General features: G+C 36.4%; 1 protein-coding gene and 1 long non-coding RNA gene across 3 annotated transcripts in view; both read right to left on the bottom strand.

Annotated features, from left to right (window-relative positions):
* Positions 1-371: 371 nt before the first annotated feature.
* Positions 372-12,301, bottom strand: LOC141413681 (uncharacterized). Its single transcript, XR_012438458.1, has 2 exons — positions 8,755-12,301; positions 372-5,089 (listed from the first exon to the last, which is right to left on the bottom strand). It is a non-coding gene; the product is annotated as an uncharacterized lncRNA (long non-coding RNA).
* Positions 12,302-15,045: 2,744 nt separating this feature from the next.
* The window catches only part of Abca5 (ATP binding cassette subfamily A member 5), a 64,302-nt gene continuing 59,239 nt past the window's right edge, over positions 15,046-20,108 (bottom strand). For both annotated transcript variants that reach the window (XM_020183458.2, XM_020183460.2), the window contains exons 38-39: positions 18,907-18,962; positions 15,046-18,062 (exon numbers count right to left, since the gene is read on the bottom strand). In XM_020183458.2, the coding sequence (XP_020039047.1) occupies positions 17,955-18,062; positions 18,907-18,962 (164 nt within the window). In that variant the 3' untranslated portion in view covers positions 15,046-17,954. The remainder of the gene's footprint in view (positions 18,063-18,906; positions 18,963-20,108) is intronic.

The following is a 20,108-nucleotide window of genomic DNA, read 5'->3' as shown; positions in this document are numbered from 1 at the left end:
TCATGCCAGGCTTGGATAATTGCCACCTTTGGGGGGCACAAACTGGGGGAGCCAGTAGAGCCAGTGGGAACCTGTTTATTCCATGGGCTACAAAGCTACCTGTGGCCAACAGCAGCTCCCAGTACACAAAGCAGGGAAGTTTCTGAAGTGAATGTAGCCCTGAAGCTATCAACTGATCCTTGACCAGACTAGATCTCAGCCTGCATGCAGCACAAGTCTGAACAGGGGGAACTATAACAATAGACTCCAGTTAGTTTTCTTCTCTCTGAGTGGTGCTGAAACCAGAGTTTTGGATCCAAGACCTGAACTTCTGGGATTCTACATGCCAGGTCTGGCCATTCACCCCAGACACCAAATAAAGAGGCATGGTGAAAGCAGAGACAGAAGATTTATTACATGGCTTGGGAGATGCCATAGGAAGAGGCAGAATAAGCATTCAGCTCATCTTCAGCCATCTTTGGAGTATAGACATGAGTTATAGGTTTAAATAGACAAAGAACTGAGGGCAGGGGACAAAAGGTATACATAGTTAAAATAGTTAAATCACAGGTGTGGTCTGTTTGGTCATTATCTCAGTCCTTGTTGTGGGAGAGGTTCCAAGAGTGATTCTGGAGTTGTTATCTGGATTCATTGTCAACTGGCAGGTGGATCATCCTGAGGAGAGTTAATATTGGGGGTAGTTTCTTTATCTTGTCACAAAGATGTTATTGATCATTTCTAGGATCCAAGATGATTGCAAGGTGACTGCAGAGAGAATGGTTTAGAGCAAAGACAGATACAAAATGGAGAACAGATGCCATGTTTTCATACTGCTTTTAGTTTATTCATGGGCCTGAAGTAAGGAGTCCATACTTTTCAGCAAAAGCAATTTGAGTACCTCTTACAATGCTGGGGGGATCAGACCCAATACACTGAGCATGTGGGCAAATGTTTCACCCACAGTTTAGTGGTAAGAAACTACACATCAACATAGCCCCTACACAATCCTTCCTGAACACTGCAAACATTTCAACTGAAAGAACACAGGTGATTAAGATCTCTAACCATTACTTGGCCTCAGATGCACAAACACAAGAAATATGGAAAACCAAGGCAACATGACTCTTCCAAAAGTCAACAATAACTACTCTAATGATTGTGAAGTGGATGGAATTCACCAAAATTGAAAAGAATGATTTGAAGAATGATCAACAAAAGAGGACATGAATAAACCCATGAATGGATTTTAAAAGAATACAAATAAAGAACTGAATAAAATAAGGAAGAGAATGCAGGATATGAAAGTGGAATTCAGAAAAGACAGAAATCCTGAAGGAAAAAACTGGAATTCTGGCAATGAAAAGCTTGATAAGACAAATAAAACAATTAGTTGAAAGCCTCACTAGATTAAGTAGAAGACAGACTATCAAGGCTTAAAGACAAGAAAGAGGAATTAGATAATCCAGACAATAAAGAAAAAATAAGAAAATATGAACATACAAGACCTCTGGGACACCACTGAAAGATCAAATTTATGAATCATGGGTATAGAAGGAAGAAAAAAGATATAAACTAAAGGCAGGGGAAAGATTTAATAAGATAATAACAGAAAATTTCCCAAATCTGGGAAAAAAGATGGTCATCAAGGTATAGGAGGACCAGAAAAGAACCTCTACACTTGTACTATAGTTAAAACATTAATTTTACAGAAAAAGGAATGATTATTGAAAGCTGCAAGACAGAAGCACTAAGTCACATATAAAGGCAAATGCATTAGAATAACAGGAGACTTCTCAACAGAAACTAGTAACTTCTAACCTAGATTATTGCATGTATCTAACAAAGCTATCCTTCATAACTGAAGAAGAAAAAAAAACCTTTCATGATAAATACAAACTAAAGGAATTCATGACCACTAAGCTATCACTGAAGAAGATACTTGAAAGAATCATATACAAAGATGAAGAAAATTAATGCAATCATAAGAAAAAGAAAAGAAATCTCACTAAAAGAACAGATAAGCAAATAAGGATCAGGAAAGAATCAAACTCTACAAAAATAACAAAATGACAGGAATTATTGCATATTTCTCAATAATCACTCTGAATGTTAATAGTCTCAATTCTCCAACTAAAAGACAACAACTGGCAGATTGGATTAAAAAAAAGACCCAACTGTCTCTTAACTATATGAAATGCACTTTATTGGCAAAGACAAATTCAGGCTTTTGAACATATACTCCAATTAATTAAAAATCTGGAAGAAAATGATCAATTTCTAGACACAGATTACCTACCAAATTTGATAGAAGAAAATACAAGTAACATAAACAGATCAATAACCAACAGTGAAACAGAAACAGTAATTTAAAAAGAGTATAGATAAAAAAAAAAGCCCAGGACTGGATGGATTCACAGCTTAGGTATAACAGACATTTAAAAAATTAACACCACATGCCCCTCAAACTATTGTGCAAAATAAAAAGAGAAGCAACACTTCCAAACTTAACCTATAAAGCCAGTATTACCCTGATGACAAAACTGGGTAAGTTCTGAAAAAGGAAAACTGTAGGATAATTTCCTTGATGAACATAAGTAAAAAATCCTTAAAAATAATAGCAAACCAAATTAACAACACATTAAAAGATCAAAAGATCATAAATCATGGTTGGGCATGGTGACTTAAGCCTATAATTCTAGCTACTCAGGAGGCAGAGACTGGGAGGACCAAGGTTTGAGCCTAGCCTGGGCAAAAAGTTCACATGACCCCTTCTCAACCAATGGCTGGATTCGATGGTATGCCTGTCATCCTAGCAATGCAGATGGTGATCTAGGTCTGCCTGAGCATAAATGCAAAACCCTAACTTAAGAATAACCAATGCAAAAAGGGCTGTCAGAAGGGATCAAGTGATAGAGAGCACCTGCTTAGCAAGTGCAAGGCCCCAAGTTCAATCCCCAGTATCACACACACACAAAAAAAACTATACAGTATGATCCAGTGAATGCAAAGATGGATCAACATATGCAAATCAATAAATATAATACAGCATAAAAACAGAAGCAAAGACAAGAATCACATATTTATCTCAATAGAAGCAGGAAACCTTTGAAAAAAATCCAAAACCCTTCATGACAAAAGCCTGAAGAAACCAGAAACAGAAGATTCATCTCAACATAGAAAAGGCTACATATGACAGACCAATAGTCAACATTATACTAAGTAGGAAAAAACAAAAGAATTTCCTCAGGAACAAGACAAGTGTATGCGCTATCAACACTCTTACTCAATATAGTGCTTGAAGACAGCCACAGCAATAAGGCAACAGAAAGAAAGAAAAAGGATACAAATAGAAAAGGAAGAAGTCAATCATCCCTGCTTGCAGATGATATAATCCTGTACTTAAAAGACCCTAGCCATGGCTTACAGCTCTAATCCTAGCTACTCAGAAGGCACTGATCAGGAGGATCATGGTTCAAAGTCAACCCAGGCAAATAGTCCATGAAACCCCATCTCAAAAATACCCAACACGCACAAAAATACCCAACACCTACCATACCCAAAGGAATGCTGAGAAAAAAAATGGTAGATACCTCTACCTCTACCTCTGACTTCAAACTACTCTACAAAGCCATAGTAACAAAAATAGCAGACATGTAGACCAGTGGGATAGAATGGGAGATTTAGAAATAAGCGCTGATTTTCGACAAAGGCACCAAAACATTATTTGCTTCAACAAGTGATGCTGGGAAAACTGGGTGTCTACACATAGGAAACTGAAACTTGATCCTTCTCTCTCACCCTACCCAAAAAATCAACTCAAAATGGATCAAAGACATTAATGTAAGATCTGAACCTTTGAAAGTATTAGAGGGAAACATCTGAGATATAGACAAATGCAAGGACTTTCTGAATGGACTCCAATATCTCATGAAATATAAGCAAGAATTGGCAAATGGAATTGCATCAAATTATAAAGGAACAATCAACAGATGAGAGAAAATCTTTGCCAGATATTTATCCAACAGGGGCTTAAAAACTGGAATATATAAATAACTCAAAAAATAAACAACAAAAGAACAAATAATATAATTAATAAACAGGCAAATGAACTGAACAGATAACTTTTTGAAGGAACAAGTACAAAATACATGAAAATATGTTCAACATCTTTATCCATCAGGGAAATGCAAATAATCATTCTTAAGGTGAATGAAATATAATTTATTACAGAATTACCATTATGGGACATTGAGGCTGCTCACAGTTTTTCACTCTTACAAACAAGCAGTTTGGGTTCAAACTCTGCCACTTAGGAATTCAAGGTCACTGGGTAAGTCATTTAAATTTGCTAGTCTCTCATTCTCCAGCTATATATATTTTTTAAACGGTGAAAAGTAAAATTCTTGCTTATTTTTAAGGTTGTAATAATACTCAACATCAGTGGTTCTCAATTTTCAGCACACATCAGAATTACCTGGAGAATTTGTTAAAAATTAAGATGGCTGGACCTTATCCTTGCAGTTCTGGTTTGGTAGATCTAGGGAGGTCTGAGAATATGTACTTCGGACAAATCTCCAGCTCATTACTGGTTAATTTACCACTCCTGTACAAAAAGGTGTATTACGTAGTGGAACAATGCCCTGTGCAGGTAGATTCTCAATGAATTTAGTGATTACTACTTCTAAAACTTAGTTCTTACACAAATTTCTTCTAGCAGTGGTAATTGCTTAGTTTTCAAATATTCCAATAATATGACACTTTTGACTCAACTTGATATTTTCTCCCAGAGGGAATTATCAATGAAATCTTTAAACAATGATTTATGTGGGAGGAAAACATAAACTGAATTATCTCAAGTTTGTGTTTGCTACTGGTTTTACTATTTGAAGCAAAAGAATTGAGACAAATTAAAAACCAAATTGGAGACTGCAGTTATAACTTTATTAATAAAGATGATACCTTTTCCAGGGGTTTCCTTTTCACTGTTTTTGCTCATGCTCTTCCAAGTTACTCCAGTCAACAAGAAAACGGATTTTGGAGATGAGATGACAGCACAATTCCTTGACTATCATTTGGAGAGTAGCTGAGAAGGTTGCAGACTCTATGACTCCTTAAAGGGATAAAAGGAGGGATTTAAAGGAGATTTAGAAGCTAACCTCAAGATCTTGCAGACCAAACCATTTCTGTCCTTTAAATCCTCTGGCTGGCTGTTCTGCCTTCTTCAGTTTGACAAATGGCTAGGCTGTCTTCTGGCTCACCCCACATTTCTTGTCCTTTGCTTTGACCTTTTGAATCTTATCACTTCCTCACAATTTCTCAAATGAGCTAGCATTTGGTAGGCTATTTAGCTCAACCTCGGGTTCCCAGACTGCCTGGCAGCTCTGCTGCTGCTTCAACAGCCTTATCCTGGTCGTTTCTGGGGTGAGGAAGACGCCCCTTCATTCAGCACAGTCCTCTGCTGACATCTGGTGGCCAAAGGCTTTCACCCATTTCTCTGCACTGTCTCTCTCCTACCACATATTAGGCACTTACCTGTACCTTATACTATACTGCTTCATCACCTGGCAGGATTAGAAACTCCATTTCTCATGGTTTCAGAGAGTTTTTTAAGACAGACTTTAATTGTAAAGTTAGAAGTAAGATGCTTTTAAATAAATCATTTTGTCATTGCCACATTTCCAATGGGAGATTTGTTCTTCATCACTTAGCTCTGAATTTAAATTGCAAATTGTTATTGTACTTTTTTTGACTTCCAACTAGATAAAAATACCAAAAGACTTCCAGAGGCTTTCCAAACAATTCGGTTCCCTACTTTTTTTTTTTTCAGTGGTCTGGTTACAAGTTTTGTATCCTTAGCTGCATGGGAATGCCCATGAGGGCCAAAAGAAGACTCTGGGTTTGCATCTTACAAAGCCAATATATACGATTACTTCAATGGTCCTAAGTCAAGTAATACCAGCAAGATTTTTTTTGAGGTCATTATATTTTTTTTCATTTATTCATATGTGCATACAATGTTTGGGTCATTTCTCCCCTCTACCCCCAGCCCCCTCCCTTTCCCCCACCAGCAAGATTTTTAAAGGTTCTTTCTTTGAATTTCAAAATGTAAGCAAAGTTATACTGGCCACACTGTCTTTATGAATGTGTATAACTATCTCAAACAACTACTTGTGTTATTCATAGTGCAAACAGCCTCTTCAAAAAAGTACGTAATCCCAAATTGGGACAATCACTAAGAAACAACTTAAAAATCATAATAAAAGCTGGGTGTAGTGATACTTGGAAGGTTGAGACAAGAGAATTGAGTTTGAGGCTAGCCTGGGCTATATAGTGAGAAACTGTCTCGAAAAAACCAAACCAAAGCAATACAAAACCAGTAGATAGTAATATGCCAGGCACACAATAAGGACTGGGCAACCTCCTTCATTTGTGGAAACTAAAAGCACTGCTCTCATACAGGTTGAGAGTGTAATGGCATCACTAGAGTCTAGGGACAGCAGCAGGGAAGGAGCAGTGAAAAAAGGTTGATCAAGGAACACTAAGTTTCAGTTAAAAAGGAACAAGAAATTCTGACATGATATTGAACAGGAGGGTGACTATAGATAACAAGTACTGTACATTTTTAAGGCAGAAGAATTCTGAAAGTTTTCATCATAATCACATAATAAATGGCCAGTTGCCAGTGGATCATGCCTGTAATCCTAGCTATGTGGGAGGCTGAGAGAGAAAGGACTGTGGGTCAAGGCTATCACTGGCAAATAGTTTGCAAGACCCCATCTCCAAAATAACCAGCACAAAATGGACTGGAGGTGGGGCTCAAGTGGTAGAGTGCCTGCTTTGCAAGTGTGAAGCCCTGAGTTCAAACCCCAATCCCACCAAAGAAAAAGAAAATAAAACAGCAAAAACATTTTAGATAGGTATGTCTAAACTTGATTTAAACATCACACAATGTATACACATACTGAAGCATCACATGGTACCCTCGTAACCTGTTTTGTACAATTTTGTTTTTATGTATTGAGACTAAACTTGATTTCAAAGTAGCAAAAAAATAATTCCACATGTTAAGAAGATGCAGCAGAGCCATGTATGGATTCTCAAGCCTGTAATCCAAGTTACTCAGGAGGTGGAGATCAGGAGGATCATAGTTCAAGATGAGCCCAAAGAAAAGTCCACAAGACCCCATCTCAACCAATGGCTGGGTGCAGTGGCATGCACTTGCCATCCCAAATCCCAACTACATGGGGGAAACACAAGTAGGAGAGGATCATGGCCCAGACCAGCCCAGGCATAAATTAAGACCTTTTCTCAAAAACAATCAATGAAAATAAAAGGGCTGATGGAGTGGCTTAAGTGGTAGAGCACCTGTCTAGCAAGCACTAGGCCAAGTCCAACCCCTAATACTGTCAATGAAAAAGAAGATAAAGCAGAAAATATTCAAAAGATAACCCAAGATTAACAAAATAGCACTGGAAGTATTCAAATGTGCACACAGAATTTCAGGATAAGATTATAGCCATAGCCTGTCAAACTCTGAGAGAGTATATTTATTTAACAATTACAGGTGATGGACAGGTATGGTGGCTCATACCTGTAATCCCATTTACTTGAGAGGCAGAGATTGGGAGGATACTAATTTGAGGCAAACCCAGGCAAAGGTTAAGAGACTCTATCTCAACAAAACAAGCCAGGTCTGGTGGTTCATGCCTGTAATCCCAGCTATGTGGGAGGTAGAGGAGGAGCATAGTGGTCTGAGGCCAGCCCTGGGCATCAATGTGAGACCCTATCTGAAAAATTACTGAAGCAAAAATGACTAGGGCAGAAGAAAAAATGACTGGGATAATGTGGCTCAAGTGGTAGAGTACTTGCCTAGCAAGTGTGAAGCCCTGATTTCAAATCCTAGTAACTCATTCCTCCCCTCAAAATTTAGAGTTAACCAGGTCATGGTGGTGTATGCCTGTAATCCCAGAATGTGGGAGGTGGCAGGAGGATTTTGTTTGAGGACAGCCTGGGCTACACAGTGAGAACCTGTCTCAAAAAAAAAAAAAACAAACAACCCTGTATGTGTATGTATATATATATATTCTAATAATATGTATGACTATCAACACATATGTAATGTGTGTATATGTGTGTGTGTGTGTGTGTGTGTGTGTGCAATAAGAATTAGAGGTGAAAAAAAATCTCTCGATCTGAGTGAAGCAGAATCAAGAACACACAGCTGGGGGCATGGCTCAAGTGGTACAGTGTCTGTGAAGCAAGCACAAGGCCAAATTCAAACCCCAATACTGCCAGAACCAAGAACCCACCTCCCTTTAATTATAAAACATTGCCTGTGCATGGAAAAACAACTAAGTGATAAATGTCTCCACTGTCACTTTTTAAATGAATCAATTTTAAACCCAAATATACACATTCAATCTGTTTTTAAATGGGGTGTGATTCTGAACACACACGTACCACAACCAGAGACATTTGACAGTCTTGGAGACATTTTTTCCTTGCCATTGAGGGTGGGGTGGGGTTGAGCTACTGCCATCTAGTGGAAAGAGGTAAGGATGCTACAATGCACAAGATAAACCCCTCAGCAAAAATGTATCCAGCCCCAAACAGTGCTGAGGTTATGATACCCTAAATTAAATAAGCATAAATCGTTTTGGTTAACATAGATTTTACAAAGATAAATCCAGTATACTTTGTACAGTAAAAGGGAGATGTAAGAGGTTATTATTCTCCTGCCGAATATTACGTGTGCTAGATTTTGATATCTCTTACCAAGTTCTCAAGGGTATTAGCCATTTCTTGCACATGGGATCCATGATCTTGTCAAGAGTGTACTACTGTCATGTTCTCTGAAATATCCAGCTGATCCAAAGTTTCTGGAATATACTGGAAGAAGGCAAGAAAACCTTAGACCCAACCTTATAGCAACAATTAAATGTATACTTTCATTTTTTACAAAGTTAATGCAAAATGTTTCCAATTCTCTTATTGGAGCGGAAAACAAGCATGTGCCAAAGCATTGTGGTTGAGTTCTATGTACCAGAAGCTGTTCTTCATCCGCTCATGTAAAGAGAGCACATTTAGTCAAGTTGCTTAACTAGTTGGTTGAGTTTGCAGTAAATTAATGTCCTCATCCAGGACATTTTGAAATGGCAAGATTAGTATATTAAAATGGAACTATCATAAAAACAAGACTCTACTTGGCATCATTAGGCCTTTAAATGCGGCACTATGTTCTTCCATTCCTTCCCCATTTCCTCTCATGGAGTGAAATGTTTTTATTACCTCTTTGCTGGAGGAGAGACAATTCCCCCTCAATACCAGGTTGACTATTGTCTCCCCAAAATACATGTCCTTCCTATGCCCTTGTTTGGAAATAAGTGTCTTTTAGAGATGTAGTTTAAATGATGTCAGAGTAAAGTAGGATATACATTAAATCCAAAATAACTGGCAACCCAGAAGAGACACTGAGAGAGATTTAGGGGAAGATGGCCATGTGACAACACTAGAGTTAAGCAGCTGCAAGCTAGCAAACACTGAGGATTTCTCTCAACCACCGGAAGTTAAAAGAGGCAGAAACTTACTCGTCCTCTGAGTCCCCCAAAAGGAAGTAATCCTGCTGACGCCTCGATTTTAAACTTCTGACCTTCAGAATTTAAGAGACTAAATTTCTGTTGTTTTAATACACTCAGTTTTGTGGTTATAGCAGCCCTAGCAAACTAAGATGCCCACCCTAATTATTCCTACTCCACATGCCAAGGAAACAGTATGGAGGTGGTATTGACTCCCCGCTATGTCTACTTCAATAATAAATTCATGGACAAGGGACATGAATGCCAGATGGGTCTACAAGATCAGTGGGTTCACTAAGAACTGGATCTATGCTATGTTAGTTATTGCCTAGCCCCTAAATGTCCCCACTCCTGAAGGAGAGGCAGGATGAAGTTTTGGGTCTCTGAGTCTCAGTGTAAACTTTGACCCTGTGTCCAACAGATTTGAAATGTTTAAACATTACCCCTTCTCCAGTGTAATCAACCTGAGTTGATGGCCACAGACACCATGTATTTCACAAGATACCACAGGGCCCCTCCTCCTTGGTACCCAAACTTTTATTGAGCCAGTTACCTTCAACCTCCTGATTGATCATCGACTTGTGTATAAAAGCTGAGTACTACCCCTGCTCATGACCTACTCATTTGGCCCCCAAGGATAGGGCTCTATTAACTATCTTCATAACTCTATAATCTAGCTTTAACCTAGTTTTATCTAGTTTAATCTTTGTTGTCAAAGATAAACATGGCCTGATATTAAAACAGGCAAAACAGATTTTACCTGGTAACTACTGACAGTCAGAAAAACAGCTAAGTTCCTTTGCATTTTTTGCAGAGGTGATTTAGGTGTTTGGAAGGGAAAATGAGGGAGAGGGGAGAGCTGGGCTCAAGTGAAAGAACACAAAGGGTTGGCCATTGTAAGTATGACTAGGCCAGCTGTGTTTGTTAGTTGGCAATTATTAAAGTTAGGATTCTATCTTTCCAGCCTAGGAGGCAAAGTTCTTATTCTTCTTGGTAATTACATTTAAAAGGAGTGATTCTCAGGTCCTCCAGAGAAGCTTCACAGTTGCAAGAGATGTATTTTCCTGGCAGAACTGCACTTTCTCAGACAGGCTTTGTAATGGCAGGCTAGAAGCCAGGCTAGATTGGGGTTTGGATAAGCTAAGAGTTCTGCACAATAATTGTGTTCATGTGGTTACTGATTGCTAAGCACTGCCAAGTAGTCCCAGTTATTCAGGATTTTATCATCCCCCATTGCTCTCTGAAAGCCCGTTATTGTAACGTAATGTCATCACTTACCATTAGCTCCGAGGACAGGACAGTCCCCACTAAATTCTGCGTGGTGTTGGTGTGTCTCCATAGCCATTCCTTGTTGCTTGGACTTCACTCACCTACTGTTTTCTAGCTTCATGCAGTACCCAATTTCCCAGGTCTTTCTATCCTTTTTTCCATTGCTTACCATGTTTTCAACAATTTTATGTGGTATTACAGGGGCCACTGACTTTTCCATGCTTTTACCAATGTGTTCACACCATCTCCTAGGATTCTTGCCAAGGCTTTTAAAAAAAATATCTTGCAAGCCATGAGTGCCACCTAGTAATAAACTTTTATCCAATTTCATATTCTGCACAACTTGATCGAACACCCTTAATTCAGTCCCCCATACAATCTCCTAGTTCTTGTAGATAGACATAGCTAAGGTCCAATAGCCGTTATGTTAGTTCCTCTTCCCTCAGCAAGACCAGTACAACTTTGGCCAACTTATTTTTATGACTTATCCCTTGCTACTGGTTTAATGGCCAAGAATGGAAGGACCATTATTCCAAAAGAGGGCTTATATTAGTCTCTTGAGATTGCTCTAGGGGGTTGAAAGCCTATTTTCTGGTAGTCCTCTCAGGAGCTGGAGAAAAAAAATTCTTTATTCCTGCAGGAGAATACAGATGATTCATAACAGAATCCACTACAGTCAACAACGTGGGTCATTCTAGGAACCTGGAGAGTCAGAAGTAGAGAGTTTGCAGTGCCTAACTCAAGTTTCCAGACTGCAGCATTCTCCAGTTAGCACAGTGAAATATAATTTCTTTAGTGAACAATAGCATAGGGGGAGATTTTGGTGGTCCATTGTCTGACTCTGTGATATTGTTTCTGTAGAACTCTTGGTTGCCTGCTTTATTTCTCTATACTACTAAGCTTCCATGGAATAGCTCTCCTTTCAATGCTATCTTCCTATTCCCTATGAAGACTTCTTCAAGAAAATCATCTGGTCTGTGTGCACTTTAAAATTTTCTTCTTTAACGAAATGTTATCATTTGCTGGTAAATGGATGGAATTGGAGAACATCATTCTAAGTGAGGTTAGCCTGGCCCAAAAGACCAAAAATCGTATGTTCTCCCTCATATGTGGACATTAGATCAAGGGCAAACACAACAAGGGGATTGGACTATGGGCACATGATAAAAGCGAGAGCACACAAGGAAGGGGTGAGGATAGGTAAGACACCCAAAAAACTAGCTAGCATTTGTTGCCCTTAACACAGAGAAACTAAAGCAGATACCTTAAAGCAACTGAGGCCAATAGGAAAAGGGGAACAGGTACTAGAGAAAAGGTTAGACCAAGAAGAATTAACCTAGAAGGTAACATCCACGCACAGGAAATCGATGTGAGTCAATGCCCTGTATAGCTATCCTTATCTCAACCAGCAAAAACCCTTGTTCCTTCCTATTATTGCTTATACTCTCTCTACAACAAAATTAGAAATAAGGGCAAAATAGTTTCTGCTGGGTATTGAGGGGGGGAGAGGGAGGGGGTGGAGTGGGTGGTAAGGGAGGGGGTGGGGGCAGGGGGGAGAAATGAACCAAGCCTTGTATGCACATATGAATAATAAAAGAAAAATGAAAAAAAAATTTTCTTCTTTTAAATTCCTCAATAGCTAATGCTTTGGTCAACTGGGTCTCAGATCTGTTCTCTGGGTTTCCTGACTCTAGCTAGGACCCCTGCCTTCTTGGCAGTATACCTCAGTTAATGTTATCTATGTCTCATATCAGGACTTTGCTGCACTTTTTACTCTACTGTTCAGTTACCTGTTGACTCAGCTTGTGAGTGGATTCCCAAACCAACACTGCCTCTCAAGTCTATTTCCTTTGCCACTGGACACCTCCACTTGAATGAGCACCTCAAACTCAGTAAGCCCAAAACTGAATTCCTGATCTTTCTTTCACACCTCAAACTTGAATTTCCCTGTGTTCTTCATCTTCTTGATGATACTCATAAAAGATGGGGTCAGACAGAAAGCAATCGCTGAAAAGTCAACTCTTCCAGTAGCACAGACTAAAACAAAAACAAAACCTTGGAGTTGTTGACTGTCTTTCTCTCACACTCCATAATCTCTATCTCCAAAACATTGAGAATCTGACTACTTTTTACCACTTCCCTGATTCAAATGATCATCTCTTGCCTAATCAAATGCAGAACAGACCTTCCTTACTCCACCTCTTCAAATCTCATTTATTTTCAACATAGGAGCTACATTCCTCCTATTCAGATATGTCAGATGATGTCACACTCTACTCAGAACCCACCAGTAACTTCTGATCTCCATGCAAACTTCATAAAATGTCTTTTAAGACCCCTCTGGTATCTCTCTAACCCTACCTTCTACTACTTTTCCCTGGATCAGTTTGCTCAAGCCTTGCTAGTCTAAAATTAACAGACATAACACAGATATGGTAACACTAGAATTTATGGTTTCTTGCCAATTTATAAGCCCTAAGAATAATTTTAATTTTACTCAGTAACAAATCTGATTTCATATACATTAAGTTGTAAGTATTTGAGGGTAGTCAATATAGAAAAGTATCAATTATATAATAATTACATTGGGTTGGAGGTACAGCTAAGTAGTACAGTTTTGCCACATATGTGAGTGCTTGAGTTCAATCTCCAGCACAAAAATATTATAAAACAAACACTATCATAACTATTACATTAAAAATGTCAATAATATAACTAGGCTAAATTAATTATTAATGAATATGTAAATGAGAACAAGCACTCAATTATTTTTTCCTACAACTATGTGAATAAAATATATTTATTAATAACAATTAGATAAGGTGGTCTAATGCAATACTGGCATCATTCTGTCAGTAAGCTAGCCATAGTATTATGGCTAATGACACTTACAAGAATTAAAAGTAGCTGGTGGGGGGAGCTGAGCGCCAGTGGCTCACACCTGTAATCCTAGCTACTCAGGAGGCAGAGATCAGGAGGATCAAGGTTTAAAGCTAGACTGGGCAAACAGTTCATGAGACCCTATCTCGAAAAACCCCATCACAAAAAAAAAGGGCTGGTGGAGTGGCTCAAGGTGTAGGCCCTGAGTTCAAACCCTGTACCACACACACACACAAAAAGTAGCTAGGGTTATAGCTCAGTGGTACAGGGTGTGCTTATTATGCACTAGGCATGCACAAGGTACAATCCCTAGAACCAAGAGAAAAAAAGAAAGAAAAAAGAATTACCCCGAACAGTATTGTCACACTGTATTCCATTAATCAGTGTAATTATTATGTGCTAACTAAAATAAATTTTAAAGAATTATGAAACAGAAGGAAATAAAATTACAAACCCAAATAAATTAATTTAGCTAGTCTTTAAGAATATTATCTATTAGATTAAATAAGACATTAAAATTAAGTGATATCTTGTTTTAGGGGAAAATACTGAGCTGCAAAATCCTGAAACTTTTACATTAGGTTAATCACAGCCACAAGCTCAAAAATCAAAGTTTGAACATACAGAAGGGCTAGTGCAGCAGTCACCAGCTCAGTCTTAAAGGCAGATCCAGGTTGTATTTTTACATCAGCATCTGATGTACTTTACAGATAGCTCTTGATTGTCCTAATCATTACCCAAAAAACCTAATTAGTACCTATCTTTTGGTCTCAAGTATCAGAAGAGTAAACTTTTGTGCCTAATGGGCCATCTTTTATTAGCAAATTTGTAACTTTGGAAGGTATATTATAGATGTGGTAAAAAATTAAATTATTGCACCGATAATGTTTTAATGTAAAAATCCTGTACTTGTGTAATTATGGTAGAAAGTTTTATAATCAGTTAGTTGTCTAGATTAAGAATGCTTTAAATTCTTGAGCACTTGATTTGCTTAATTTAAAAAGGCAATTTCTTTGATTTGCAAGAGTTGTTTAGGTACTTGGAAAAAACCTTTTCATTAAAACTAAAATATTGCCTAAATGTCTGAAAGAACTAGATTTATTAAAAATGCTTAAAATAGATAAATATGTAAGTAGTGTTAAATAATAAGGGATAATTTAGTCTGTTGAATGTAATAAAGTATAAGTAAATTATTTATATTGTACAAAATACGAGATAAAAAGAACTCTAACATATCTAGCTAAGTTTAAAATCTGAATGTGAATTAAAACACACTATTGTTAATGTTCTATACTTGAAAACTCCCCTCAAATACTTAAAAAAATTACTAACAATTTTAGTGTCAGGTTTTTCTTCAAGTTTAATATGAGCCACCATTCAGTTATCAACACTAAATAATGATGAATCCATTTCAGTACACAAAATGAAGAGTTTGTCTTAAATTTTCAGCTCTAACTTAAAGCTTATTATTAATAAAATAAGCACATTCATTTATCTTAATGGGCAGCATTGAGTTACTTACATATGTCACAATATGGACAAGAAATAAGTTAACTTTGACCTTATAAGAATAGTTTATATAAAAATAATTCACCTGAGAATAAATTCTTTCATTTTATATAATATGCTATTTTGGGAAAGAAAATGAAAACCCAATGTTAGCAATATTAAAAACACATCGGCAATAAGCACTTCTCTTTTTACAAAAATCAATGCTATTTATATTACTTGAAAATACAGTATATTATTTTAACAAATTCAAAGCAAGTCAGAATAAAATGTTGAGTGACAACTGAATAACAATAAAACACTTAATGCTTACCCTAGAAGGAATTAATTGTGCTTGTAAAAACACTGTTAGTCCTACTAGTACAGCATCTGTCATATTAGCTGGCTATGTACACAACTACCTTCTTTCTACTAGATTGTAGAGATCTTGTAAGTCCAAAATTGATAGTCATTTGTCATTCTTCTATCCAACAAATCTATTGCTGGAAACAGTCACTAAAATGTTTGTTGAATTAAAGAAATTACTTTTAAAATTTTTTAATGACGAAACCCCAAACTTAAGATAATTTTTGCAGACACAAAGGAAAAAAATTGCTTTTAAAGAAAACCCACAGCCTTTCACACAGAATAAACTGGAAAAAATGATAAAGAACCCACAAAATGAAATGTGAAATATACTCCTAATGTTTTTCATTCTTATCAACTGGTTGGCTCCTCATTGTTGAAGATAGGTGCCTTATCCATCAGTAACTCAGCAAAGCCCAGCCTTTGCTCACTTTTAAAATTTGATCACGGATGGAAAATATGTTAAATAGGTGATGCTACTTTTTCCATCTTTTGTCTAACATATGTACTTATTATTTACTTGTATTGATTTGGAGTATTACTGATACTAAAATTAGTAATTTTAAGACATTTGAAAATAAATATATGTGCAACAACATGAACTGTGTACTGTAAATAATAATGCATGTCTATGTGACTTTCTTTTTTTTCCAGCTCACTCACCTTTGCTTTCCTGGGAATTAGTTAAATTGTATTTCTCCTGAGTTAGAAGATATTGTTATTATGAAAAAGGGAACTCAACCTCCCTACAAATATCTTAATTCATGATCAAAATATATTCACTCTGAGCATGTAAAAATTAAAAATAATTAATTCAAATCTCTTATGCAAGATGCTTACAAGGGTATATATTCATATACAAAATAGTAAAGTAACTGAATAAACACAGTAGATAAGAACCTGATTAGTAAGCATAATCTCAACTTCCACTTTGTAGGAAAAAAATTTTACTTTGCATTGATCACACACTCATAAAAGTTAAGTGAAAGTGACCAATTTACATGGAAAAGCAGTCACACTCTAGTTTTAAATAGTACATCTTTCTTCGAATGGTCAGGTTTTTTTTTTTTAAAAAGTCTTTTTCAGTGACTGCCCTAGTATAAAATAAATACAGTTTTGTTCCTTGCATTAAGCATGTTTTCAATGTTACACATAATTACAAAATCACATCCCAAAAGAAATGTCCCTAGGTGTTTACATGAATATTAAATACTAAAAGATAAGTCTTTAAATTTATGGCACCATTTAGCAATGACTTGCTCAGATAATACAATATGCTATTTATTAATTTATTTACAAAGGTAAAGATTTTCTCAGTGTCTTGATTTTTTTTCACGTAGCAACCATTAGATAGATGTAAAGATTCCAAAATTACAGATGATTTCATGAGGCAAGCTACTACTAACTCAATCTTACAAGGAGAAGAGCTTAGCTGAGGGCTGTAAAATCCAAGCAGAGACTTGTAAAATGACTCCTTTAGATTCATTACAGTACCTCTGAGACAGCAGTTCAAGTAGATCTCTAAAGGATGCATACAGACATTGCCAAAGCAATGGAGGAGTATAATGGTCCTGTGCCTTGTACTGAAAAAGGAGCACTACTTCAATCAGCTGCCGAGCCTGAAATCACAGGTGTCTAATTACACAATAGGGTTAATTAAGCCTTACCAACCTTAACAACTTCACTGAAGGCTTGCCTACTTAAAGCACCACAGCACCAAATCTTTCTGTTGTGGTTGTTATTGACATAATAATCGCTATCCAGTATATTTGTTTTTTGCAAAGCTAAGATTTTTATGTCTGGTTGGAATATAATGTCAACTAACATTATTTATATCACACCCGTGATACATACATGGGTTGTATAAGTAAATATTTATATGATTACATTACTGTAACTCTGTCACAGGATAAATTTCTGGTTCTTATTAAAGAGAATTATGAATAGTCTATTTCTAATTTTTAACTTAACCTGTAAAAGAGTTTATTTATATTCCATTATACTCTAAAATGATATGAGGTATGTTACTAAATAAATCTACACATTGATCTACTACATAGTAAGACTCTTTAGACTGGGATATTACATAATTATGTTACAAAATTAATTATCCTAGCAACAATTCTTTAAATTATAAATTCATAAACACTATTTGTGAAAAGTGAAAAAGATGACATACAACCAATATACTACAGATAGAAGCATGCACGTTATCTTAATTATACATCAGTTTTATTTAAAGGAAAGCCAAACTTAACAGCATTGCAATGAAGGAGCTTAGGAAATCCCAAGTACTTTCATGTTTTTCTAGCTACTATTTAAATAATGAACCTTTAAAACCAAAGTTAAAGTGAAAAAATAAGTTCAGTATCAATAAATAGACTGAGCAACACAAATTCAAAATACTACTCTGTCTTCCTGTGTTCTTTCCCACCAAAGTGTGCTGTTTAAAGTCCCACAACTATTATCTTCTTCCTCCTGCTCTTTGGTGAGTTCCACAAAAACCTAGATGAAAGGAAATAAATGAATAAAGTATTAAATATCACAGAGGACTTTTAACTAAATCAGAAGTGGTGTAAGCCATATCTAATGATATTAATAAGTATCAAATGATATGACATTAATACTATTTGAACAAAACAAATTATCTCCACTATTCATCACATGCAAAGATGAATGGTTGTTTAGATGACTAATGAATTATTTGTCTGATTAATATATCAAGGAGCACTCAAAAATAATTTTAAAATGTTTAAGCAATTTCAGTTGTTCTTATACAAAATGCCATAATCATGAGTTACTTTCTTTACTAAACTGAAAAACATGTATGTGTGTGTGAATATATATATATATATATATATATATCTCAAAGCATCATATTGTATCCCATAAATGTATACAAATATGACGTCAATCTAAAATATTTAAAAATAAGTTGGTAAAAAGACAAACGAAACAAATGGGGAACATAAGGTTGCTTAAAATTATACAAAGCTTAAGATTATTCCTGGCCGGTATGGTGGTGCAAATCTGTAATCTAAATGCTTGAAAGGCAGAGATGGGAGGATTGCAGTTTGTGGCCAGCCCTGGCAAAAGTGCAAGACCCTATCTGAAAAGTAAAGTAAAACTGAAAAGGGCAGGTGTGTGGCTCAAGTGGCAGAGTGCTTGCTGAGCAAGCACGAGACTGTGAGTTCAATCTCCCATAACACTAAAAAACAAAAAATGGATTACTGTACAATAATTCAGTAATAATGGTACAATTTCTCTCCCCCTCTAATATAAACTTAACTAATTGCTATTAGATATTTTCTAATGTAGAATAATTCTTTAAAATCTAACTGTATAGTACCTGTTCCAATGTTGCTTGAGAAAAGCTGTATTCTTCAATTGCAAAAGTATGTTTAGCTATTAAAATAAAAAAATACTATGTTACCTATTAACATTTTTAAAAAAATGAAATGGCAGTCACTACTAAGGCGGCAAACAACAGTGTAAAAAGCTCGGCAAACAAGTCATTTAAACTTGAAGCTGCTAAAACATGTTATTTTCCTCTCTCAATCTCTTTATCATGCCTGCAATTCCTCTGCAGTTGTAAGCAATTCATGTTTAACTGTCTTTTCACCTTTTCTACATTTTCTCCTCCTTCCTCTTCTATCTTCTTCCTCATTATTCTTTCATGTTTTCTTTTCATCCCTGCTCTTTATCTCCTACTCCCTAACTCTACTGTGGCCTGTTCTTGCTTTTTGCACTGGCATTTGAGTATTGGTCACATCTCCATAAGCTTGTCTATATTTATTTCAGATTCTTTAGCAATCTAATCTAATACCAAATGTTGGCTATTATACTCATTCCTTTAGTCATCCTTAATTAGCTCAAAAGTTCATCACCAGAAAAGCAGAAACTGTACCTGACTACATGAATGCATATATTCCAGGCACAAAAATAATTAGTGCTCTCAGCCTAAAAAATATTAGTCCATAACTGTTAAGAGAATATGTGGGATATAAGGAAATCTTTCTGTATTAAGTAAGTACATAAATAAGAATCATAAAAATTCTGTATTTATTTTGAAAGGCATCAGTGATAAACCTTATTAACAAATATAGGTTGTTTCTCAGTTTATAAATGACATAAAATAACTTATTTATGAACAGTCCAGGAACACAACTCTCTCTACTGCTACCAGCATGTATTTATTATACCTAGCACTTATTTTTAAAATACCTGACTTCAATAAAGTTCTTTTAAAACTTAGTGCCCACCTGCCTGCAACATGAATTCTCTCCTCTCTCTGCTGCAACCAATCTTGATACCATTGCTACTTATATGGCCCAGTAGGAAGTAAAGATTTAAGGAACACAATGCTAGCCAAGCGCTGGTGGCTCATGCCTGTAATTCCAGCTACTCAGGAGGCAGAGATCAAGAGGATTGCAGTTTGAAGCCAGCCCAGGCAAACAGTTCATGAGACCCTATCTCGAAAAAACCCATCCCAGAAAAAGGCTGGTGGAGTGGCTCAAGGCATAGGCTCTGAGTTCAAACTCCAGTATTACT

This window comes from Castor canadensis, chromosome 11 (assembly GCF_047511655.1).
Source record: "Castor canadensis chromosome 11, mCasCan1.hap1v2, whole genome shotgun sequence".
Taxonomy (NCBI): Eukaryota; Metazoa; Chordata; class Mammalia; order Rodentia; family Castoridae; genus Castor; species Castor canadensis.
Note: the sequence above shows the minus strand (reverse complement) of the source record. Positions and strands in the feature narration are given on the sequence as shown.